Raw genomic sequence first — 25721 nt, 5'->3', positions numbered from 1 at the left:
ATTTATTTTGTTTGGACAAAAATAATCAATCGATGGAAGCTCTTTCTCTTCTGATTAATACGTCTTCCCCAAAACTACACAGTGCACCTTTATTACTTGGTACCCCACAACTCAGAGGGCAGTGTTGTACTTTTTAACTAATAGTTAACTGAAAACTTTACTTTGCAGATTTTGATTGATAATAAAACAAATAAATTATATGTTATTATAGTTCAAGATAAGATGTTATTGATTCCTTATATAATATATTAAGCTAAGTTTGGCTATTCAGCGTGAGTACTTCAAGTATAGTTTGATGTTCATACTTAAGTAAAATTATGAAAACAGGACTTTAACTTGTATTTAAATAACTGATAACAAAACAAAACAACCATGTGGACGTTGTTTACACCCTTTATACAGCTGAAATCTTCATCATAACTGTTAAGCTATAAGCTTTTGCATTAATCCCGTTTGGAGATTCTCCATCCGTATGGGGGCGAGTTGATAATGATCGAATTTTCATTTTTGGCTGAACTAAACCTTTAACTTTACAGCTGGACTCTCCTCAGTATCATGTAACTCCTCTCAGGTTTACTTCACTTGAACACCAATTTAAAAAACAAACAAACAAACAAAAAAAAAACACCCACTAACGGTCCAATAGAGGCTTATATGGTTTCTACATGGAAACTTATTGTTTTTATTTTGAAGCCATGACAAAAAAAAAGAACCTTCAACCAGTAATGCTCCAAATATAATTCTGTGAACGTCAACGGTCATCATCATCGGTCAATAAAGCAGCTGCCAGAATGGAAAAGCGTATTTATTTGATTGAACAAGTGCTTGGTTGTGATCACGGGAAGTGTCTTACAATGAGCCCTACCGTTTCCACTGTTCAGAATCATCGAGTTAATATCATGGCAAACATCAGCATACAGTTCCTTTTATATGAGAAGTACCACACGAAGACAGACAGTTTGACCTTTAATCAATGGAGGAAAAGATCGACTGGAGTCACACTACAGAGGAGAAATAATATAGAGGGAAGGTATAGAAAAACTATTATTTGGAGACAAATACACCACATTTTCTTTACAATGGATTATATGTACATATTCAAAAAAATGTAAGCAAAACAAATGTTTATTTACCTTTTTTTTTTTTTAGAGAAAGCATATACCAGTGAAACATGATCTGCCCTTGATAATTCTCAAAAGTTAATGTCTGCATATGTTTTATACAAAATAGATTTTCAAACAATATTTGGGTAGTGCAAATCTTTTTTTTTTCTTTTTTTTTTTTTAGATTCAAGCTGGTTGATTACTTTCACAAACAGTTTGTGTGTGTGTGTGAAAAAGACCAATTCCTATCCTATTCACAGTATTACAGAATTTGACCAAAGCCATTGTGTTAGAGTAAAAAATGTGTTTTTAAAAAAAAACAAAAAAACAACAACCCCCCCCTCCCTCGCGAAAAAAATCCAAAACAAAGAACTGTACATTTGTATTCTAGGAGCTACGTAATTTTGAGTTTGTTTCTACTTGCTTTGGTCACCTTGCATTCAAACAAACAGTTGTTTTTTTAAATGTGTGTTATGACTGTATAAGTGTATCTGTTTCCTGAAAATCTGGCCTGCAGAGATAAAGTTAAGTGTGATTCTCCTGTATGAAAATAGCTTATACTGGAAAATAAAGAACGAGGAAGCGACCACATTTTGTAATGTGACGGTGATAGATTATCTGTCGTTTCTATTGCATATTCAGATGTCCTCCTCAAAAATGCACAAATGAGTAAGAGAGGTTACATTTTTGAGCAAGAAGAGGCAAGTGTGCGATATATATTATATATATATATACCTGTTTAAATGAGCAGCAGCAGAGATTTGGATACACTGAATGTGAAAGTAACCCATGAGTAACCCCTATGCACTGATGAAGATGATTTTAAAACTTTTAGAATAAACTTCAGAAGGGATTTTTTATTTTTTTTAATCTGAGCATGGGTGTGAATGACGACCGTGGCAGCACATTCCTGAAACGTTATCCTAATCTGTGGAGTGAATTTGACGACTTGAACCTGACAAAAAATACACTATTAATCACAGAGGCAGACACGTTTTGGGAATCCAAAAACTGAAGGGTTTTTTTTTTTTGGTTCTTAAATTCAGGACACAAAACAACTGAACAAGGACAACCACATACTGTGTGAATCGGACATCAAATTTCAACAACCTGAGCATGGGAGCGCTTCAACATTTATAATGAGTGCTTTTACATTTCTTGTTTGGATAGCTTAGCGACAAAAACCAGCAGCAGAATCGTTTGACTTTTTTTTTTCTCATATTCAAATGCACCAGCGAGCACTTTGTAGTCACTCACCTGACACATTTATCCAATTATTTTTAAACTGGCAGGGCATCATCTCTAAATCTGTCAAGAGCTTTTCTTTATAACTTTATAAAGTTCCTCTGTAAGGTTCAAATTCACGTCAAAACCTGGATTATTTTGTGCTGATGAAACGATGGAAACATTGCAGCACATTTCAAATTACTCACACGACACACAAAGAAAAGAGACAGACCTACATTATTCTTTGTGATCACACATCTGCAAGTGCCTTATGTTACAGCTCGGTTATCACTCGTTAACTGACTGAAGCTCACTCATAATTCACTTTGCTGACAAGTTGTGGACAAATTTTTAAAAAAGCATCAATACTGGGACGTGTTTTCCTATTTTGATACAAACACTGACCAACTTTTCGGCGTCACCGAAAACAGACAAAACAGGAGTTTGGCACTGAAATAGTTCCCAGAGAATAAAGGATCCATTTTGCCTGCCTCCCCAGTCAGTGACGCTCGACTCAAACTGCGCCACTACTCCATGAGGTGACTGATGCTAAGTGCTTTCAAACGTTAAGGGGGATTGACTAGCAAGCGGACAAACAAACGTGCAAATTTTCTAAAGTTATACAGACATTAAGACAAGGTGCCTACAGGGCGTTAGAGGAGCAGAGGGGGTTCAAAGGTTATCAGCAGCTGTGGGAGGTTTACAGGGTGGTGAGTCTGCCAACGTCTTGATCCAAAGTGCAGTACGCACGAGCTGTTCGCCATTTCCAAGGAACAGTTCAGGCATTCTGAGAAATGTGCTTCTCTTTTGTTGAGGACTGTTAGAAGAAAAAACTGATACCACTCTCACATCTGAGTGATTAATATGAAGCGGGGAGCCAGTTAGCTTAGCTTAAAAACTGGGACAAGTAGCTACATGGCTGTGTCTGAAAGGGAACAAAATGCAAAAACCGCACATCTGTAGATGAACCTCTTTCCCACATGACAAAAAACTGAGTTACAAGAAAGGCAAACTCCTAGCAGTGGGAAACTTATTTTGGTGTAGAAATGGTTTAAGTTACCTCTGGATAAATCCAGGCTAGCTGTTTCCCCCCTCCAGCCTTCAGGCTACTACTCATCTCCACATCAACCGTTAAGACAAGAGTGTGGTGTCAATGTTCTCATCTATCTCTTGGCAGAAAGCAAACAAGCATATTTCCCAAAAATGTTGAACTATTCCTTTAGGCTAAAGCAGAAAGTTATTAAGATCGTGAATGTACTGTCGACAAAGGATTATCAGTGGCAGAATCATGACTGCATGTGTGTCAGTATTACAAAATAGACTGTAAAAACAACTTTAAAAATTGAAGGACGGTTATTTTCCAACCGGTTGGAGCTATGGCTGAACCACAGAAATTAGTTTTCCTCATGGATTAAAAATGACCAAAATCTTGCAAACAATAAAATATGCCCTCTCTTCTATGATTGGTAGACGCAGGTATCTATCACATTCCATCATTAGACTACGGGGGCAGGAGTAGGGGCTAGAATAAACATCAACGTGGGCTATTTCCTACAAGAAAACATTCCCTACCTTCCATCTAAAAAAATCTTTCGCTCAAGACTTCAACAGCATAACAGTCTTTCTTCACAGTCTTTTCAAGCCTTTAGCAGGGTACAAAGTGCTCAAATAGCACTTAAGGAGTTGAGTGTGCGTGAGATCGCGTGAAAGGAAGCAAGGTTAGAATAATCTAAAAAAGGACAAGGATAATTTCTGCACACAGGGAGGATGGACCGAGCTGCCACTTCTAAAGATAAACACAGCCGTCGAGGAAAAGGAAAAACTTGCAACTGCATGTCACATGAAAAAGTACAATCAACGTACGATGAAGGTAGACCACCATGGGTTCAACGGGTAGAAAGAAATGGCTAACATGATATTCGAAGCAAAAAAGGCACATTTTTTTTCCCTTTTATAATAGACGTGTGTAAACCTGGAAGAGGTCGGCGTGTGGGAGAAATCATCCTTTGAACGGTGCACGTCAGTTCCAATGTCCGAAGTATCTATCAAAGCAATGAAATATGCTTTTTACATGACTGGAAAAAACGTCTTTTTTTTCTTTTCTCCACGTGACTGATAAACATTTTGTTACAACCTCCTATAAAAACTAAAAGAGGACCATACAGTCAAAGAGCCTACTTAAGAGCATGTTATTAATTAAGCTTTGTTACCTTCCCAGGTAACAGCGACCTGGAAAATTGTATAAACTGTTACAATTTGAAAAGGTAGAAAATACTATCAGAACCTGTACATAGATGTTTGTTTGTATCTACTTCAGATATCGTTCTGTGTTTGAAGGTAAGAAACCTGAGACGACATGGATGTTAAGCCTATTTCTCTTTGCGATCATCTTCTATCTTACAAACATTTCCTACGTGTTACACACTACATCTTAGTCTGCTCTGTGCTTGCTGTCTGGTTTCTTCTCCAGACCCATAACTCACTACACAAAGTTGCATACTTGCTCCTGAAAACATCATTCACTCCTTCCACGCTTTGCATCCTCAGTCCCTTTCATTGTCGCTCTTGGGAGGGAGGTGGGGGTAGGGAGGAAGGGGGTGGCGAGGGGGGGAGACGATGAGATGATGTGGCGGGAATTTAAGGCATTGTGTCTTTTATGGGGCACAGTCATCTCTGGTGGAAGAGGAGAGGTTTGACGCTCCCGGCCTTGAATTTTGGTAACTGGTTGCTGATGATCTCGGCCAGCATCTCCGGGAACTCCACGCTCAGGGATTTATTCACAAAGGTGTAGAAGCAGAAGCTGAGCAGTCCTCCGACCATCTGCAGACACACAGGAGAACGTGTTGGTGGACAATCAATAGAAAAACACTCGATGACCTATCTTGATTTTGTTGACGCCTTTGGCAGCATACAATGATTTATCTGATGTTTGTCTGATGTTAGTATGTCTCAAACAATCAGTTTCATTGAAATAAGATGTAAAGAAAAGCCTTCTGTACTAACGGAAGCCTGGATTCACAGAACATTCACAAAATTCACTGAAATATGAGTATCCTGTCTGTCACAATCAAATCCTGCTAGTAAATATAACTTTGCATTATTGGAACGTGCATTTTCTTGAACCAGTAAAGGCTTTAAACAAATGGCATCACTCACAGACAGTAAATCACTGTTTAAGGATTAGGAAAGCTGCAGACTGCAGGTGGTCAATAAGCATCTGCTGATAACATGTAATGCCAAAGTGGGAGGATGGATCTCTGTACCTCGTGCATGGAATCGAGCAGCTTGGTGAGCTGATAGAAACGCTGCCAGTTCTGGCTCGAGTTCTCCTCACGCTTCACGATGGCTTTACCCAGCTCCTTGATGTACGACATCCGAATATCGTCGAACACCGCCTGGCTCTTCAGGCCATCCTTTGGCACTGTGAGAGAAGTGAAATAAAATGTCAACACCTGGGACAGAAATGGGAGTGATGTAGTGTACTCTGTGTCATACACACCAGTGCACCACACTTCACACAGCTTGCAAAAGGGGAGGGACAATCTTTATATTTCAAATGATCCTATCCATGCCGAGAATAGCTTTAAAAAACAAAACAAAAAAAAAACAAAAAACAGGAGCTGGTTAACATCTAGCAGGTCAGAATATTTAGCAGAGCAGAGTGCTTACAGGAGACAGCTGCCAGAACAAGAGCAGCACACACTGAGGAGGGCTCTGTAGTCTATTAAAGCTACATATAACTGCTGGCTGTATATCACACCTTTAATTCTCCCACTCTAGGCTATGTTTAGATACCACTGCAGTTAATCAGTAAGTGCTCTAGCTGGTGAAATTGTGCGTGTGTGTGTGTGTGTGTGTGTGTCAAGCCAGGCAGCCATGTGAAGATTCAATACCTGTTTACAATAATTGCATTTCAGTTAATGAGCTGGGAAAGTGCTGTGATGTGAAGTTTTGTCCTTTAGGGATCCATGGACAGTATTGGATCGGAGTAATGGCTTTTGTAATGATTCTATTAATATGGCACGAGTTGCACAGGTGATGATGGAAGAAGGCTGAGTGTTCTGACCTGTGCTGAGCAGCAGCAGGACCTTCATGCACAAATACTCGTCGTGGGAAACCTGCAGCCGGACAAACTCGCTGGAGATCTTCAGCATCTGCTCGCACTGGTCGGCCATGTAGGGCAGCTTCATCCGCTCCCTGGTGGTGTAAGAAACAGTTAAGCAATGCGCTCTTGTTTCACCATAAGTCACAGAAGGCTTACAGGGCTGCTGTAATAGATTAAATGTTCAAGGTCTTGCTGCAAACAATTTGCGGATCCCATTTCAAATCACTCTTCCTGAAATGAGATTCAGTCTATTAGTTTGTCAGAGTGGAAGGCTGAGATGATGAGTGAGCATCATCTCAGTGATGAAGTAGTGTTGTGGGTGAAAGTGGGAGAAAACTTAAACAAAAACTTATGAAATCAATGTTCAGAAGCTGCTTAAGTGAACATGAAATTCATACAAATGTAAATCATAAATGCGGCATTTCATGAGACAACCTTAAAAAATGAAAATGTCTTTTATCAAACTGGGAAAGATTGTTTGGATAAAGACAAAAAGAGAACATAACATCATCAGATATTAATCATGATCCGATTAACTTCAATCTTGTGATTATGAAGGAAAGGGAAGATATCAAAAGGCCTATTACAGCCCTGAGCATGGTAGCTGTGCAGACTGCTCAGACTCTCACGGTGCTGTTTACAAATGGAGTCATCGAGTCTATTCAAGGGATGAAACTCTGATTACTGATGACAGCTGACAGACGCTGTTTGATTCTTGGGAGAAGCGACACACCCGGCACAGAGCAGAGAGCTGCACTGATATATAAACAGATGTATGCGTTGGCTGACAGATGGAAGAAAAAGAGGGCTGCATATATTGCTTTAGTGCTTGATGTATGTGCAGTACAAATTAAGTCTCAGTACTTTTGGTATCAAATTAACCAAGAAACGTTAGACTTGTACAGTGACTGAAAATGGACCCGTACGTACTCGTTTATGACGAGGTCTGGCGCGAAACACAGCATGTTGCCGTTGCACTGCTGGTAAGACCTCCAGCCAAGACCGAAAGACATGAGGAAGAGCCAGGAGCACTGCAGCAGAGTCATCTGGTCGTCCAGGTGCAGGTTCCTGAAACCTGAGCGGAAGGACACATATATTTTGTAGATTTTTTTCAACTTCTCCAAGTGAGCACCATAATCAGATTTCACTCTGTTTACGAAACAATGTGCCAACTTCAGCCCAGATGGAGGAGATCCAGATGTAGTGCCAGTGTGTTTGTTTACACAAGTCATAGCAGAAAAGACACCTGTTTCGCGCTGCACTGATACATTACAACATATCCTGCTTTTAGCTTAAACTTGTGAAATATTCATGCTTGCAATGTGTTGGAGCTGTGAAAATAAAATCTGTACTGGCTGCTTTTTGGGTTGTGTGTGCCTTCACAGAATGAAAAATGAGGACAGTACAAAAATAACAATATCCAAAACACAGAAGCTTTGATTTTCTGATGAGGGTAAAATGTTACAAAAAGGCCTCATAATGTACTAATAAGTATTGCATTTATGTTTCAGAGATGCACTAGCTTACAAATCTTCAGATGTAAGCAACCATGCTTGTTTGGTACAGAAGAACCCAACAAATGTCACATCATCATGATTTTAATGGGTTTTTCAGTTAAAACAAAAACTGTGATGCAAAAATGATCATTCAGACGGAACTGTATTGATATCTGCCCCAGTATTGGGTGGGATCTAGTGTTTCTTTTTTATATGATAAAGCCCTAGACTGCACACATTTTTAACTTGCCTTAGTCTTTTCCTTCTCTTAACTTAGAAGTCATAAAAACCTTTTGTCCTGACATAATCGTCCATCTCTTTGCTAACTAACTAACAAATACTATAATCACCCCACCATACATATTCCACACTCATTGGTAAGGACACATTTACACTCATCCTGGCAGGGTACACTACCAACCTGGCAGAGCCTTGGCCCACTTGACAGCTGAGATGACCTGCCGGCCGCCAAGCCTGTTGAGGGTGGTCATCAGGCGGGTGGAGGTGTCGGGCAGGGTGCTGTCGTAGCCGGCGTAGATGGTGTCCGGCTCAATGGCCTTCAGCAGAGACAACATCGTGGGGACGAGTTGAGGCATGCACTTGGGCACTAGGGAGCGAGCCTCCATCGGCGGAGGAGTGGTCAGCTCGGGCGGGTTGCTCGGCAGGTTCCCCTTTAAGCGGTTCAACTTTTTGGTTTTGCGTGCTGCAGAAGAGAAAACAGAGAAGTTTTCAAATCGATGAAGAAAAAAGGTGAAGAGGAGACAGGAGCAATTAAACCAAATCAAGGGTACACATTTTGGCGTTATCCGTGTGTTTAATATGTACCTTCCAGGTTCATGCCTGCCATCAGACACTTGCGGAAGCGACAGGCCGGGCAGTTCTTCCTCCTGATCTTGTCTATTATGCAGTCATTCCTCCCGGCACACAGGTAATTATGCTGCCCTGAGGCACATAGAAGAGAAAGATTAATCTGTTATTTACCTTCATTGCTGTCACAAACACTCCAGGGAGGAAAAACTAATTAGCTGCATCACCGTCCTTTACTTTGTGATGATCATGCTTTCAACTTAAAATCATAATGACTCCAGCTTTTGAGCAGACTAATGCCAGACAGATTAGCGATGAATGAGCTTATCGCAGGCAATGAATAAATCACTGAGCAAATAATGATGTCTTATGGCTTTGTACCTTCCACTGCTCTCTTGAAGAAGACCTTGCAGCTGCCACAGGTGAGAACGCCATAGTGGCAGCCTGAAGCCTCGTCAGAGCAGACCAGGCAGATTTTATGAGTCCCGCTCTTTCCCTGTGCTGAGGACGTAGCAGTGACCGCTTCCTGTCTGGAGATGGAACTGGAAGGAGATGGAGGACACAAAGCAGAAAAATGTCAGCTTCTCTTACAAGTTTTTGACCTCTAAAAGCGCAGCAAAGAAGTTTTTCTATGTGTGGGTGCCCATTTTGTTTGTTTGAAGACACACATGCGCATGCATGTGCACATGGGTGACATAATATACATTCATGTCAACACAGTAACACTATCCATTGATTTACAGGCAGTGTTAATGACAGGAAATGCAGCAAAGCATCTCCAAGGGCAGGAAAAAGGATAACTGCCCATAAACATGGATGTAAATGATCCAGGAATAGTTGGCTTTGTAAGTTTTATGAGGAAGGACATGCATTCATCATGTTTGTTAGACCTCAAGCACACAGAACATTAAATGCTATCATTACGTTTGTTTATAAGAAAACTTGTAACTAAGATTATTAAAACTATTAACACAGACAACACACTGACTCAAATCCAAAATAAAAACATTTTAGCCAAATCCATGTGAGACAAATGTTGTACGTCTGCAGTAGGCCATTTACATTCTGTCCTGCTCTGCTCCTGAAAGCATCCTCTCAGTTCTGAGGGTTCAGCTGCGGGTCATATTTACATTTCTGCACTAAAACTTTAAATAAATAAACACAGATATACTACACATACGTGTACACACATAGGAGTCAATGCGTTCTTTGTGCTTTCATCCCCCCCTTTACTTAGCTTTCGTTCCCAACATCATGAGCGGGGAGAAGTGCGTCCATTGTGCCCATTTGGGCCTAAGGCCTAAATTATCTGAAGATCTGTGGTCACATCCTAAATCCAGTGCTTGTCATAAACCAGCCCTTCTTCCTTTGAATTGAACCACAAACGTTTCCAGACCCAGTCTACGGTGGTTAGCGATGCACTTTTTCAAAATGACCACAAGAGGGCGTCGGGTTTTGCAGCATCCCTATGCCAGAGGTCCACACCCCCTTTCTAACCCAGTGGCCACAGCAACAACAACGCCCACAAGGAGTGGATATTGAGCCCTGAACATGCAAACAACTGTGTCCATATGTTCACAGGCCTGCCACTGCAATGAAAACAAAGTGTTTTATTCGACAAAAGCTGCTGTGAACTGTCAATGCACACTGACACACTTATGCAGAAATGAACCGGGAAGCCAAGTTCAGTTGGAGTTATGCAACACATGAGGGTATTAGCATGAAAGCAGGTCAGGCCCCAGCAGTCAGTGGGTGTAGCGGGGATGGGAAAACCTGAGAGAAACATCAAAGCATTGATGAAGAATTCAGCTGCCAGATAAAAAATAAAAGATCAGGGAGAGACCCCAGAGGAGACGTCTAGTCATGAGAGGTCTGAGAGCTTTCTGAGCACCACTGACAACACACCTCGTTCAGTAAGTCTATCCAGTCACCTCTTACGATGATAGTTAGTGAGCTTCCATTTCCTGTCTGTCTCTGACTGCATTGTCTTGTACAGTTGAAACTCAAACCCTGGAGTGTTTCACCCCAAAGTAGGGGGCTCACTGAACAGCTCCCCGCTGGACCAACTGTGAGAGGTGAGACCTGGGGCAGATTTAATTGAGAACACACGCCATCTAAATCCATGAAAATTCTGCAAACCAGCATTTTCTACAACATCTGATCAACTGCTCTTGTTAAAAATTACCTTCTGCTGAGGTGCTTCGTTGAAAAAGCTTTGAGGAAGAAAAAGGTTTAATTTCAGTGTGGTAGATACAGCCAAGATGTACTACACAGAAGCACTAAACAAATCACACCCCATATTGTGTGCACAGTTCATCATTGTCTGAGGTGAACGACCTGAGCAGAAGGAACATTATTATAAATACTTTTAGTAACAGTAAAGATCACTCCTTTTTAGACTTGGAAATTAGATTCATCATTCTAACTCAAATAAAAAGCCCAACCCACAAAGCTACGTAGTAAGCAGAAACATATTATATATAAATGCAGAAAAATGAACATCCTACAATGAACATCCTACAAATACAGACGAACTTTGAATCATTTTTTGTTTCCATTTGCGTCCCAAAACAAGAATATATCACTGTCTCCAAGCACAGTGTTGTCTTAAGCCCCTAAGAAAGTTTTCTTAGGATCACAACAGAATCACAAATAATCAACCTTTCTACAAGTTGCAGCAAAAATTCAAAAAAAGAAAGCCATGTTGCGCATGCATATTTCAGTATTTAGTCTGTTTGACTAGTCTTATCTGCTAAGTGTTAAGTTAAATGGCAAGCCTAGCTAATCTGACCTGTACTAATGTGAACCGTAAATGTGGTTTCAGTGTGATAGTATAGTATAGTATAATTGCAGTTATTGCAACAGTTGATGCTCGGTATTCAAAGTCCAAGATACCGATTAACAACTCATAGATGGTGGCATTTGTTCATTTATGCTTCAAAAACTGGAGAATTACGCACCACTTTGCTTTACCATTTTGACAACTTTTACCATTTCTATTCTGCAACGTTTAAATCTAACTCGAGACTCTGTGTTTGTGACCAAAAACCTAGTAGTGGTCAATTTTCCAACAAACCAGATTCAGGGATCCAATTCCCAACATGTTCAATACTTTATTTATGAGCACTTGAGTCGTTTTCATGTCAGAGTTCATTTAGGTTTGCGCTCGTTTCTCCTCTCTTCCCTGCTCTAACAAACAGACTAGTTTTAACAGAAGTTCATAACTTCCACTTAATTCTGCTGGATGGATTAGATGGATGATCACAGCGCTAATAAGACTGGTTCTGTTAAAACTCAGACTTCTTTGTTTCTCTCAGCACCCTTGCTAACCATATACTGCTAATTGCAATTGTGTTGTCTTCCTAACAAACAAGCTTGATGTAGATGCTGCACTTAAAGTCAATGAAAGCAATTTGGCATTGTATGATTGCCTCTACTTTTACCAATTCCAATAACGAAGAGATAATATAAGTGCAATTTTACAACTGTCCAACTCTAGCTGTGCTGTGTGTACTTGCAGCATGTTTTCTAATTGCTGCACATGAAGACTGTTTCGTCATTTGCTTCTGTTCTGTCTGTCTGCATGTGCTTTCTGCAGCTGCTATGCCTTAAGCTCTCTCGGCCACCTTAATTATCACCCAACTATGCAGTTGCTGCTCCAACACTCTCGGCTTTGGTGCCAAATGCAGCAAAGTTGGCTTAACTGCATTTTCAACCAGACACCAGCACAACTTCCTCAACTGCTGTCATGCGTTATTCTCTTATCAGCTGACATCTTTGTACAGAGCCACACAAGAGCCACTATGGTGCACTGAAGGGCACTGCTTGTTGTTTCAGATCTGATATTTTTATAATGCAGTTGCTCTTCATATGTACTGGATTGACTGCCATGAACAGCATATATTTCTCGTAATTATAGGTTTAAAAAAAAGTCAAATATTCAGAACAATTGCCAACTCAGAGTCAACTTGGAAAATCTTGGTTTAGGGTAAAGCCCTCATGGAAAACAGGAAGAAAAAGGAATGTTGATCGTGAGGAGTCGATCTGAAACGTCAATCAATTCATGCCAATCCTTGATGGGTCACCCCTGTACATGTGTCCAGGCAATCACAGGGTTGACTCAGAGAAAGACAACCGCTCAGGGTCGCATGGAAACGCCACACTGGTCCCAGCCAGCTGCCATGTTTTAAACCAAAGCCTTCTTGCTATAAGGGGGGGAGTTCACCACTGGCCAGAAATGTTACTCTTGCTGCTATAACAAGTTTACAAGGTGATAATATGTCAATTTTGTGTTTACAGCTTGATCCACTGCCATCAAGTTAGCAGAAACTGCAAGTAATGCTGCTTAACAATCAGTTATCAGAAAACAGCTGAAAGGAATGCTTCACTGTAGATATTTGAGGATGGGCAAAAATTCACAGAATTTATCTGGGCACATATTTGTGTTGTGACAAGCAGATCTAGGCATCATGTTGTATAGTTTGCCTTTATTTTCTGTAAATCTTCTGATAAACTGTCATTTTACTGAATCACAGTAAACACAAACAACAGTTGGTTAATACAATACATATAAAGCCTATGCTGCTGCGATGATGTCACCAGCATGCCATCTGTCTCCCACACAGATTTATTGTGGGTTTCCATAACAGTTAAGCACACATACATACAATATACAGTATGGACACACACAAACAAAAGCCCTCAGGAGCGGTGGAGGCTATTCAGAGTGATGAAGATGATGTCATAGGGTGTGAATGGGTGACCCATTTGTCCTTCGCTGGCCCACTAGGTGTCATCAGGAGAGCTTTACCAGCAGGCTTTAGGCTACTGGGTCAAATCCAATTACTGCAGCCGCTACATGTTTCACAACACCAATGTAAGCCTGAAGTCAAGTCGATGCTTTTCAATATTTACTCAAAATACAATTTGGCATCAGTGGATGGCATTCAACTCAGCCATGGGACATGTTACAAGTCTGTTTTTGTGTACTGTCGCACACAAACCAATCAAAGCTGCACGACAATCTGCAGAGACCAAATTTCCTCTTTCTGAAACCATCTGTTGAAGCGAGAGCTCGCCATCGACAGGAAGTTCTTGCATTCCCTCTGAGTTTACTATCGGTCAGAGCACAGTCACAGCACAAAGGCAGAGACACCCCGAGATGGGCCTCGGCTTCAACAAGAGCAGCGCTGAGAAAGTTAACCGTTTACTTCTGTAGGAGTGAGATCAATCAGCCTGGGTTTTAATGAGGCAAGCCACTTCATGCACTTACGATAATGCTGGTGGCCCACTGGCCTGCTTAACAATTCATAATCCCCTTTTAGCTGTGAGTGTCACGAGTAGCTTGGCAGGCCACTGCTCTGTATACCCCAGCCTCTTTATCAATCCAGACAAGCAGCTGTAAGAACTACATCATTACAGTGCCAGCCTACTTCCCTTTCGGTGCAGAAGACTGTTTAGTGCTTTTGCATTTATTCCATATATTAGTTGACATCATCCTCCCTGACCTACTTCAGGCCCAGTCACAACACACATCATCTCTGAGAAAAAAATGAATGGTTATTTAGTTCCACTGGTTGTCTCGGACTCACATGTGGTGAGGTCATGCTCCTAAATAAGACTGAAAATAGAGGATCTTTACAAAAATCTGTCCAGGTTGTTGCACGCTTAAAACCTGATTTCGGTGTGATGTTTATAACTGCTACTGACACAGGTAGAAACATCTCATCTTCATCTGTGTGCGTGAAGAGGCGATCAGAAGGAAGTGCTCCTTCCCCGAGCTAAGAGCCACCAAAATAGAAAGGGGAACTGGCCTGCACGATCTGAATCATTTTTGCACGCATAACAACAACACAGCTTCTATGAGGGAGTGGAGAGAAGGGGGTTTGTTTGGTTAAAGACCAGGCTGGACTTCTCTAAAATATCTGTTTCCTGGGCCCTCTAATACAAACAGACAGTATGTCTTTATAAGTACCTGAAATAAGTGCTGTGCTGCCATAGGAAATTAATACAGTTGACATATAGCACCCTTTGGAGCAGTTTTACATGCATATGAAGTGTTTTTAAAGCCATTGTTCTGATTTATGACAAAGTCCATTAGTGAGATACTTCACATGTGATTCGCTGGACAATCCCTCAGTGTCACTGTCTCCTCCTTGATGATTTATTGACAGATACATTTGGTTCCCCATTGCAGTAACTTCGGCTCAGCTTCAAAAACCAGAGAAGACTAAACTAACCCCATGGCTGAGCAGGAGAGAAATAACCCAGAGGGATTTGAGTTTCCATATTAGTTTCCATAATAGGAGCCGTTAGTGACTTCTGTGTAGGTGGGAGGCAGCTTCCTGGCCTGTAAAATGAATTGGAGGCCTGCTGCTGCTACTGTGTGCATAACCGTAATACCTTCAGCTGGTTGCCGCTGAATGAGGGAGGAACCCACTCCCAAAGTTGACTTTGCTGACTCGGCAGCTGTACAACAAAAGTAAGACGAAGGGCACAAACAACGCACAGACTTAGCTATATCCTCTTAACCTCGATATGGGGAAATTCTATAAGCCTCTTGAGTGTCAAAACACAACAAAAACTAAATACAAAAAAAGCAAAACTGCGGTTACAGGGGAATGCGGTAATAACGCGAAAGCGACTGGAATGGCTGGCATTTGATCTGGTGCATTCACTCGGCGCCAGCTGTGGGAAGGCGGGAGGGAAAGTAGGTCAGGCGAGTGAGCACTTCACGGCAGCCTGCCTGCCTGCCACAGCACTCATGACACGCCCACGTGCACACACATGTGCACATCTACACGCTCATGCATAATATACAATGCTAAAAGACCTGCATGTCCCACACACACACGAGCAATCATGACAGGTGATTTACAGCAGCTGAAAGCTTCTGCTGACAGTCAAGGTCTCTGCCCTTGGCTGCAGGAAGCTAAAACAGGGGACAGACGGACGAAGGGGAAGAGAGAGGACGGGTGAGGGAGGCAGAGAGGTGAGGGGTGTGTCGGACTGAGACCGCGCACTGAATAGCTCCGACCAAAGATTGCTCTCAAAACAGAGAGCCAAGAATGGGAGCAGAGACTATTCATGCACTATGTATAAGCTTTATATAAATACATAAGGCTATATATAAATGGACTTAAACGTAAAACTGCTCATATATCAGACCAGGGAACAAACCACAGCTGATACCAACAGGGCAGACAAACAACATTTCACTTCACCAGCACCAGTTGAATCTATGTCGTAGTCCACGGCCTATCAATCTGGACCCTGCACTGGTTAGATAAGGCTGTATTCTCACAGCTGACATAGAATAACTGTCTGTTAATACCCAGCTACAGGGCTACTGGGCTTACCCTGTCATGAAGAAACCCACACATTCAACAAGTCGTTACAAAATCCTGCAGGCACAGAAGCTGTCAAACACACCCTTGATGCAAGGACTCAAATCTACATTTAATCAATAGGATGCTTTCAAAACATACTGGTTCAGATTTCTACACATATTTTCATTTGAAGCATATTAGTTGTTTATCTTGAGCAGGATTTGAGGAAACCTGAAAAGATAACAGAAGTGTTTGCGATGAAAGAGAAGTCAAAAAGCTGCTCTAACACTGTCTATTTTATTCTTGTTTATTCAACAGTGAGTCATAGACATTTCCCAAAGTTGACTCAATATTCCCACATGTGAAATCCTCTCGAGTTTTACTGCCGTAGCACAGACACAGTTGGATCTGCTCTTTGACTTGCCCAGGCGCTGCTTCATTCAGCCCAGGTCTGACTGCACAGCAGGCTGAGCCTCCAAGTCAGAATTACTCCTATCAGTGGTAATTACTAGAGATCATTTTTCTTTTTGATTAATTTGCCCCTTGTTTCACAATAAATAGATTAATTTTTTGGTATCTAAAATATTATAAAAAGAAAAATACAAGTTTAACATTTCCATCAGATCTCTTAAGGGGATGGTATCCTCAAATTGCTTACTTCATCCCATCAACTAGGGCTGCAACTGAAGATTATTTTCCATGATCAACTAACCTGCAGCTTATTTTCACAAATACTCGGGAATAGATTACTCATTAAGTTACTAAAAAGTATCTAAAAAATTGTGAAGGACGTTCCTCCCAATTTTCCATAGCCCAAAGCAAAATCATAAATTTGCTTTTTTTGTTCAACCAACAGTTCAAAAACGTATTGTCTTGATTTACTGCCAAAAACCACAACCAGCTAATCCTTGCAGCTCTACCATCAGTCCAACAGTCTAAAAACCTAAAAGATATTCATTATACTATTTTATAAAACAAAGAAAACAAGGCTTTGGTCGCACAAGCACCTAAATATCGGTGGTATAAGCGGTTAAAACTTGAGAGGTCTGATCAAAGATATAAAATATATAGCCTGTAAAAACAGTTTTTAACAAATACCAGCTGAGCGTTCAGACAGTCGCCTATAAAAATATTTTCTGTAGATCTTGCACATGTGCAGTGCATGTCTGTGTGTGCAGTGTACTGCTCCCCGGTTCTTGTAACTGTATTTTTTGCAATGTCTTGCTTCCTGTGAGATTCAAAGAAAAAAAACTTTTATCTACAGCTTTAAGCCTGTGAACAATGTCTTACAAAATGTGTTAAAAGTTAAATCAAAATGTGTTACTTGGTGCATCACACAAGGGAAACCAGTGTAAGAAGTAAGTCTGGCACCCTGGAAATGCAACAAATCCTTGCACTGAGTTGTTTAGTATTTGTGCCAATAAAATGACAAAAACTAGCTGCTGATTCATTTTATGTTCCGGGATTAATCAACTAATAAATTTAGCTCCAGATAATATTCAGCATAATCAGACCGGACAAGACAGACAATAAATGGTTATATTCATTAACAAATAGAAAACTGAACTAAGCTCCACTGACATGACTTCAGTTAAACCTGGAATGAATGACATCTTATCTGTATGATATCCTGAACTACACAATACTCACACTTGCGTGCATACAGAGAGCTCTACAGGCTGAAACTGAACAACACTGCTTTGTCTGAATTCAGTGAGCCCCTTTTAGTACTCCTCCAAACAACAGCCATCCATTACACACAATCAAGTCAAAAGCCTGTGAGACATTCCAGTCACCTACAGAGTGCATTATAAAAGGCTTTTATGGATCATATTTTGTCATGGAGCCCTGAGGATCACAACAGAGCACAACAGCGGCTCAGGCTAAAGTCAGCAGCAGTATGGCTAAGTCATTACTGCTGACCCACAAACTGAACTCCACTCTATGGTTTGGGCCTATCACAGGCCAAGGAGGAAATACCATGCTAAAAACAAAAGTTGCATAACACTGGCCCACTAAACAAGCTATATCATTATCTGCCTCTTTTCCCCAATCACTGGTGGTATTTCCTTTCAGAGCAGTTCGGTTTCAATCAGGTCATGCCACATAAGAGCCAGTTATCATATGATGAGGGTGTGTATTTCCCAAAATAGGAGCATTTCTCCACGTGAGGCATTCTTCATTGTGTGAACTGGTTGTTTGTGAACCAGACTGTAAAACTGAGTCACCCTATGATGCGTGAATGAACAGATAAAGGTATGGGAATGCACTGGGCATGTGAGAGACAACTGGTTTTGTTACAAGTCTCAGGTAGTTTAACTGATGCAAGAAGACCTGCACAGTGCAGGGCAGCAAACTTTGGGGCCAAGGCAGGTCAGGTACTCTGTGCCACGCGAGGTCCTCCGGGCCTCAGCTGCAGCAAGAAGCGGCAGCAGCACCACTGCGTGAGAAGATGGGGGTGATGTTGACCTAATGCCAAACACCTCACAACCACAGAGCCGCTGCAGCCCAGCGTTCAGCCGATTCCAAGCTGCTAAATGTCACGCAGGTTGAGGAGAACAGACAAAAACACAACGCCCACTCACTAGAGAGAAATGCTAAGTTTACACACCTATAAGCCAATACCCAAACACCCACACAAAATCATCTGGGCTCACACCATTTGCAGACATAATCCTATGCTTAAACACACACACAGACTGACATACACACAGCCAAAGTAATTAAAACCACATGTGAAATGAAAATGAGGTGTATCTCGTGTCACTCCCCATCTGTTCCTGGTCACCAAGCATTAGGCTGACTGTCAGACATTCGTGAAGATGATACCAAACAATAAAAACACGAACACAGCTGTGCCCTCATTGACATGACGCACTCCTGTGTGCCAATCTTTGAGCTGATCACTCCCATCAGATACTGAGTCAGACAGGCGTGAATGTAAAAGAGACACGAACAAAAAAGCCTCTAAGATGTGTGACTGTCACACCAGTGTTGGTGAAAGAATGTCTATTGAGCCGTTTCACGACTGGAGCCTAAAGCCACGTTCACAGCTGAAGCCATTAAAGTCTACAGGGCAGCAAATGAAAGACTTTACAAAAGGCACTTTGTGGGGCCGGGTGGAGCCCAAATACTGTGACTTGATGCTCACTGGAAAGAAATCACAGCAGAAATTAAGATTCAACAAAATCATGTGAGGAAGTCAGTGAAACAAGCAGCCCTTTTGACTTTCCTCTACACCAGAATTTCCTCCTGACTGTACAGGGCTGATCATTCTGTAAAGGCCACAATTCATTCATCCTATTATTGAATGGACTGTCTCTGCTGCTCCGTGGAGACAGATCTGCTTCAAGCGAAGACATCGCAGGTTTATTTTTGGCATAACGCAACTGGAGGATCACGTGTCCAATGAGCCATGCCACAAACACACATACTGACGCTCAGGCTTGTCCAGAGGAGAAAAAAAAAGTGACTTAGATAAAAGTGGAATTCCCCTGGTTTTTAAACAGCACATCCTTTCTCCAGACCTTGTGCTTATTGCTGCAGCCACGTCCTGTAGAGTCAACGGGCCGGTCTCACGAAACAGGATTAGTGGGTTAACTAAGTGGTTAAGGGGTTAAAGCTGGCATTTTTGTCTCAGGACGAGGACTTGATTTTAAATTGAGCTCCATTGCCATGGTAACCAACACTGCAAACCAAACCTGCAGGAGCAGTTTTTGTTCTGGCTTATCAAAACATAGAAAATGTCCACCTCCTCATGTCTCAACAGTGAGGGTAGAATACAGCTACCATTCCGATAACAAAAACACCACACTTGTGCTGAAGGAACAAGTACTGAAGAACACAGAACGACGTGCCGACAAACCATTAACAGGAAGCTTACGATCCTCTCATTTGTAACATAATCAATTTACTGCATATAGTTGCATATTAATTGGGTGCCATATATAATTGCTCCAATCAGTTATTACATTCTAATAAAGAAATGAATGTTCTGTTACAAGTAACAAAGGTATGTGCATTATAATTCAGAAATGCATATAATTTGTTTGCTTTAAGTACGTTTCCTCTACTCCATTCACACCTAATTCATGCTATGTAGCATGTAAAAAAGCAGACCCCTAAAAACAATTCAACACAAACGTATACATCACAAGTTCTGTCATTTAATGACTGTGTTATTTTCTACCATTTCTATCACTTTTTAGTCTATTCTTATCTTTACAATGTATGGATTACAATTTGTTGATTCAGTAATTTTTTAATTGCAATTTCTTAACCTTTTCCAGAGGGATCTGCTGTTTGACATGTATTAAATATTCCGTCCTGCATCTAGTGATGCAGCATGTGATTGGGTGTTTGTTATAAACCCGAACTCCTTCACATGTGCACTCAAATGGGATTAATCCTGGACTGACACCAGCAGCTGATAACCACCTTTTTGATAGCTGTTATCCAGAACCACCAGTATTTCATTTGTGAAAACAGATAACAACGCCTGCCTAAGTTAAATCATAACACAAGTAAGGTTGATAAATGAACAATTACTGATACTCAGCACTGATTAATAACTTTGGCGAATGCTGGTCAGAAAGTCACTAAAGTCAGTATGTCTTCACATTAAAGGCTGACAAAGGCATCTAAGTCACTAAAGTCACTATGTCTTCACATTAAAGGCTGACAAAGGCATCTTTTAAATAGATTGGTGATATATGAGGTGCTGTCTCTCCCCGGTCTATTGTTTACTGCACTCCAGTAACATGAGCAGTGTCAAAGACACCTCAATTATAACACTGAAACCATTTCCTAACACACAAGGTTATAAACCAGTGAACCATAAAGCCACGTAAACAAATAATCAGCAGCCAGCAGTTTTAATTAATGACATTCATATCCTGTCAGCGAGTAGCAGTGAGCAAAAAATCTCTTCAGGTTGACATTTCTGTGACATTGCTCAGGTGAGCTTTGCTTGGAGGAAAGAAAAAATGCATTTCAATTTCAGAATTGTGTTCAAGAAGAGCCGTCCAAATCCTTCCTAAATTTGCAGGCAGTATGCCCTAACACTCCCCTATCTACAAACACTAATAGAAATAATTCTAAAAAAACTAAAAAAAAAACTAAAGCCAAACCAACAAATCGACTGATCACAGATATGTCCGTATCTGTGTATATGTTGTTCGATTTGCCCTGATGTGACTGTGGAAAAAGATTCTTTGGGTAAATCTTAGTTATTACATTTTCAGTGAAGTTTAGTGTTTACATGTACTGATCTCATTTTAGACAATTAAGTTTACTGTGAAAATGTCAAATATCCTGCCTCTGCTACATAACTTTGTCAGAGGTTTTTGATAACCACATTAGAGGGATCACTGCATAGATAATCTTATTTGAGCAAGAGAAATCAGCAAATATTTATTTTGACCTCATAAATAATTCTGATTAAAAACCTATTTTGCTTATTCAAATTCCTAATAATTTCAGCTCAAGGATTTTGTGGGCATGAAGCTGGAGGAAACGGCTTTCTTGCAAAGATGTGTTTCGGTTGACTGGTGATGCAAGGGAGGATGAAACGAGACACAAGTTAAGACATGGCTGGGATCACCACATTAACATGTTGGTTCAGGTTGTTAAGAGTAAAACGAAAGGTCAGGTTAGTTGAAACAGCCAAGTACTGCCAATATTTCTCACCTGGAAAAGCTGGTGGAGAAAGAGGGAGAGCTCGAGAAAGCCTCACTGGCCCTGTTCAGCACTGCGTTGTCCCCAATACCCTGGCTTCTGTTCCAGGGCCCAGCGATGGTCGTCACCGGGAGAAACAGGCTGGTTACTGTTTTCTGATCCTTTTGCTGCTGAGTTTCATTGCTGCTGGGGTTGACTCCAAAGCGGTAGCTCTGTCCTCCTGAAGTGCTGACCCCACAGATGGAGATGGAGTTAGAGCTGGGCATGTCTGTGGAAGATGTGCCGCTCATTTGGCAATAACTCTGGCCTGCAGACGTCTTCTCCTGCTTGATCACACCTTGGGTGCAGAGCTGAATGAAGCTGGCATCTTTTTCTTTCTTCACCAATGCAGGCAAAGTGGTTGTAGGGGTTAAGGAGGCAGATGGGGATATGCTAGGGCACGACTGATCTGGACTTGTCATATTACTGCCATTGAGAGCAACAAAGACTGCCCCACTGCCGTTAATGCTTTCAGCCACAGCAGACTTTGTGTCCCTCTCTGAGCCAACATCCCCAAGCAGAGAATCGTCTGCCAGAGAGGACAGGAAGGCATCATCCCCTACATAAAATTCTGAGGGGGACCCAGTGAGCTCGAAGTCTTGGAGCAAGTCTAGAGCATTGTCACTGAACAATTTCTGGTGCACGTCCACATCTTTGCCAATGTGCTCAAAGGCGTGATCAAGGTCAATGGGGTCTTGGTCTCCTTTATCCATGGAGAAATCCTCTGTTTTCATTGGGAAGAAGTTGGGATCTGAGCCCCCAATAAGTGAATCCATTGAGGACTGGTTAATGTCAGCTATACTGGCCTCCAACTGGGGCAAATGCTCCCTCAAGATCTGACGCCCAAACGCAGATGAAGTATGTGTTTGGAGGAACTGCTGCTGAACCCTCTGATCTTTGGTCAGTCCCCTGGACTCTGAGTCTTCTAACACGGGGCCTACAGTGGCTGTGATGGAGGTGAGCTCCTCAGGGAAGGGGCTGTCACTGAGGCCGTTAGGCACCTGTCCTGGCTGCATCAACGGGCTGGATGGAAGAACGACAGATGTGGCAGAGGTGATGGACATGGCACTCTGAGGAGCGACTTTTAACAGACCTCCCTCCTCAGCGCTTTCGGTATAGACCAATTTGCTTGAATGGTCATCTCTTCTGTATGTAATCTTCTTCACTCCACCTTTATCCATCTTCTCATTTGAGGGGGGGAAACAGACAAGAGAGCGTTAACAGAAAGGTGTGTCGTTTACGAGAATGCCTAGCAACCACATTAAAACACACTAAAGAGGGATCATCAGACGTGCTCAAAGACTAGTGCTGCTCTAATGTACATTAAAACAGCTTCAGGTTATGAAATGCGGAGAACAAGTTTTGGACGCTAGGTCAATAAGACTGGGGAAAGTTGCAGCAGAAGCACACCCCCCGCGCGCCCTTGATAGCTTGAGAAGCTAACGTTAGCTACTCGCAGTTAGCATTAATATTAGTTTATGCACACGGACAGCCGTGCCCACCTACACGGCACTTAAAGTAAACACACACAACGTGCGTTCAGCCAGAATCCACACACAGAAAACCGGGAAAGTTTCACCAAAATATAGCATATGCTAACGTTAGCTTACTGCTAACTGTTGGCATGCTAGGTAGCAGTGTGGCTAAGGTAAACTGGCTACGTCCCCACATTTCGGTTGAATGTCGTTGACAGTAGCGTTAGCCTGCTAGCCTACATTAGCCCTTATAATCGTTTAATATTTAGCGTTAAACCGACTAATGCTACGTTATAGTATGTGTATTTAACTAACATATTGATCAAATAAAATGTAAATTAAAGCTCGTATTTACCCTTGAAATGACTGATTGTTGGTATGTGTCCACAAGTCGTCTGTCAACATTGTTTTGGTTGAAAGTGGCAGTCCACAACACGGAGCCCTGACTCAATGTTTGTTAACGTTGCTCGCTGCGCGTCGGCTCCAAGCTACATGGCTTGATAAACCGACAAAAAAAACAAAAAAACACACCAATTCAAGAGCGTTTGTGAGTTGTTTTCCAGTCTTCCAGTGCGATCTTGCTTGCAATTTGTCGCGCAGGCTGCCTTGAGCTGGCTGAGCTATGGGGATTCACAGCTAGCCATTAGGAAAGTAGGCGCTAACCTCCAGGAAAAACATACAAAATGGAGAACTAGCAAGCCAGCCCCATGGCAGACCTGTTTACAACACACAGCGCCCCCTGCCGGCCGCGCCAGGCAACTGCAGCTTGTTATGTTCAAGGAGGACAAGCTCTCAGGGCGCCTTAAGGGACTTACAATGAAAAAAAAAAATACAAAAAACTGACAACCATTGTTTCACTAACTACAAATCAGTAATCATATCGTGATCAAGACTCAACATTCCAAGGCAGGAATTAGTTTCAGTGCAGTTTGATAATGCCAGGATCCAAACAGCAGTGTGAAGGGTGGTGAAAGTTATGTGAAGTGTGCATGAGAATTAAACAAACTGTTGTGGATATTAAAACTGTTTGCATTCGCCTCATCTTACACGAGTGTTCACACAGCTGCTCACTGGGGCTCCACTGTCTTGCAGTTGTGTCACAGCAAGACAACAGACGTCCGAGTCAGAGGACAGTGGCAGAAATTGTGAACGGACATGAATGCAGTCTCAGTGATCTCTGGGCTAGGAACTGCAACTAAAGGGTGGTTTTTATTTCAAACTCAAAAGAAGTAGCCTATAGGTCTGAATCTGCCGCGTGAAAAGGAGCTTTCACTCCATATCTCCAAATAATAATACCAGGAGCTAAAATTGATGAGATGCGAGTGTACAGCTGGGTATCCGACCACAGACACTACCAACACTGTAAAATCATTAATAATTAACACATGATAATACATAAATAAATCATGATGAAGTCACAGGATTGCTGTTAAAAAATCTGATGCAACTGATTGTGGGGACTGAATTCTGATGCAAAAACAATCCTACCTAGTTTTGATTTCTTAGGTTGGACTATTTCTATTTAAAAAACTGAAGCACATCACTCCTCGCTGCTCTGCTGCGATGTTTCAGTCAGGATGCAACACAATAGCAGTTGATGTTTTGGTGTAAATTGCATGAAATCATTTGGTATTGCATTGCAGCAGTGCAATGTTCAGCACTACTCTTAATGTAAAAAAAAAGATTGTTATTCGAAAACAGCAGGGCACCATTCAGACAAATCATGTACTGACTGATTGACTGCTGACTAGATCAGCTAATGAAATGAATGAATAACATTTTGCGACAATAATTTCCTCGTTGGTGTACTTACTGTCCTCCCTCTAGGGGCTCAAGAGGACACTCAATGTCATTGCAATGGCTGCGCCAGTAAACAATAACCCGCTATTGGATAATTATTAATCAGTTAGCTGTGATGGCTGACCTTTCTCACCTTACTGTCAGGAAGGCAACAATCCATACGCACAATTCCAAAGATAGCACGGAACAAAGATTGTCTTTATTCAAATAGAAGCCAGGTTAGAGTGCCCTCTCACTTATTAAAAGCTGCAGCACTGCTCACTTCATTTATGATTTAGTCAGAAAACTGCAAAATAGATTTTGTTTCCCGAGCCGTGCCAGTTCAAACCTCTGCCTCTCTTTCATGTGGAAATATGAGTGGCTGATAAGTGACTAGGAGAAGAGGAAATAAGGTAAGGCAGGCTATTACTACATGCAGAGGGGATAATAAACTCTGCACGGAGGTTGGTTCTTGCTTTCCAGCCTGTGCTATGGTACATTATAGGGCAGCAAAATCACTGGACTGTTTGCCAAATTAGTCCCCACTGACACAAAGTGGGCAATGTAAATTTATCAATGAATATTTCAACGTCAGTCATGTACATGTTTGTGGCGCTTCAGACATGAATTATTGAGCAGCATCTTAGCTGACAGACGCGCGTCTCAACCTGACCTGCCTCGTTGTG

General features: G+C 41.6%; 1 protein-coding gene across 2 annotated transcripts; it reads right to left on the bottom strand.

Annotated features, from left to right (window-relative positions):
• Positions 1-789: 789 nt before the first annotated feature.
• nr3c1 (nuclear receptor subfamily 3, group C, member 1 (glucocorticoid receptor)) lies at positions 790-23980 on the bottom strand. Of its 2 annotated transcripts, none has more exons than XM_037076726.1 (9): positions 23788-23980; positions 21755-22962; positions 9120-9280; positions 8757-8873; positions 8353-8634; positions 7366-7510; positions 6397-6527; positions 5594-5751; positions 790-5150 (listed from the first exon to the last, which is right to left on the bottom strand). In XM_037076726.1, exons 2-9 carry the CDS (start codon positions 22960-22962, stop codon positions 4998-5000), a joined length of 2355 nt encoding a protein of 784 aa, XP_036932621.1. In that variant the 5' UTR covers positions 23788-23980; the 3' UTR covers positions 790-4997. The 2 variants fall into 2 exon arrangements, with proteins under 2 accessions (XP_036932621.1, XP_036932620.1); XM_037076725.1 differs by having other exon boundaries at positions 23612-23979.
• Between the last annotated feature and the right edge of the window lie 1741 nt (positions 23981-25721).

Source organism: Acanthopagrus latus, chromosome 18 (genome assembly GCF_904848185.1).
Source record: "Acanthopagrus latus isolate v.2019 chromosome 18, fAcaLat1.1, whole genome shotgun sequence".
Taxonomy (NCBI): Eukaryota; Metazoa; Chordata; class Actinopteri; order Spariformes; family Sparidae; genus Acanthopagrus; species Acanthopagrus latus.
This window is presented reverse-complemented; position numbering and strand designations above follow the sequence as displayed.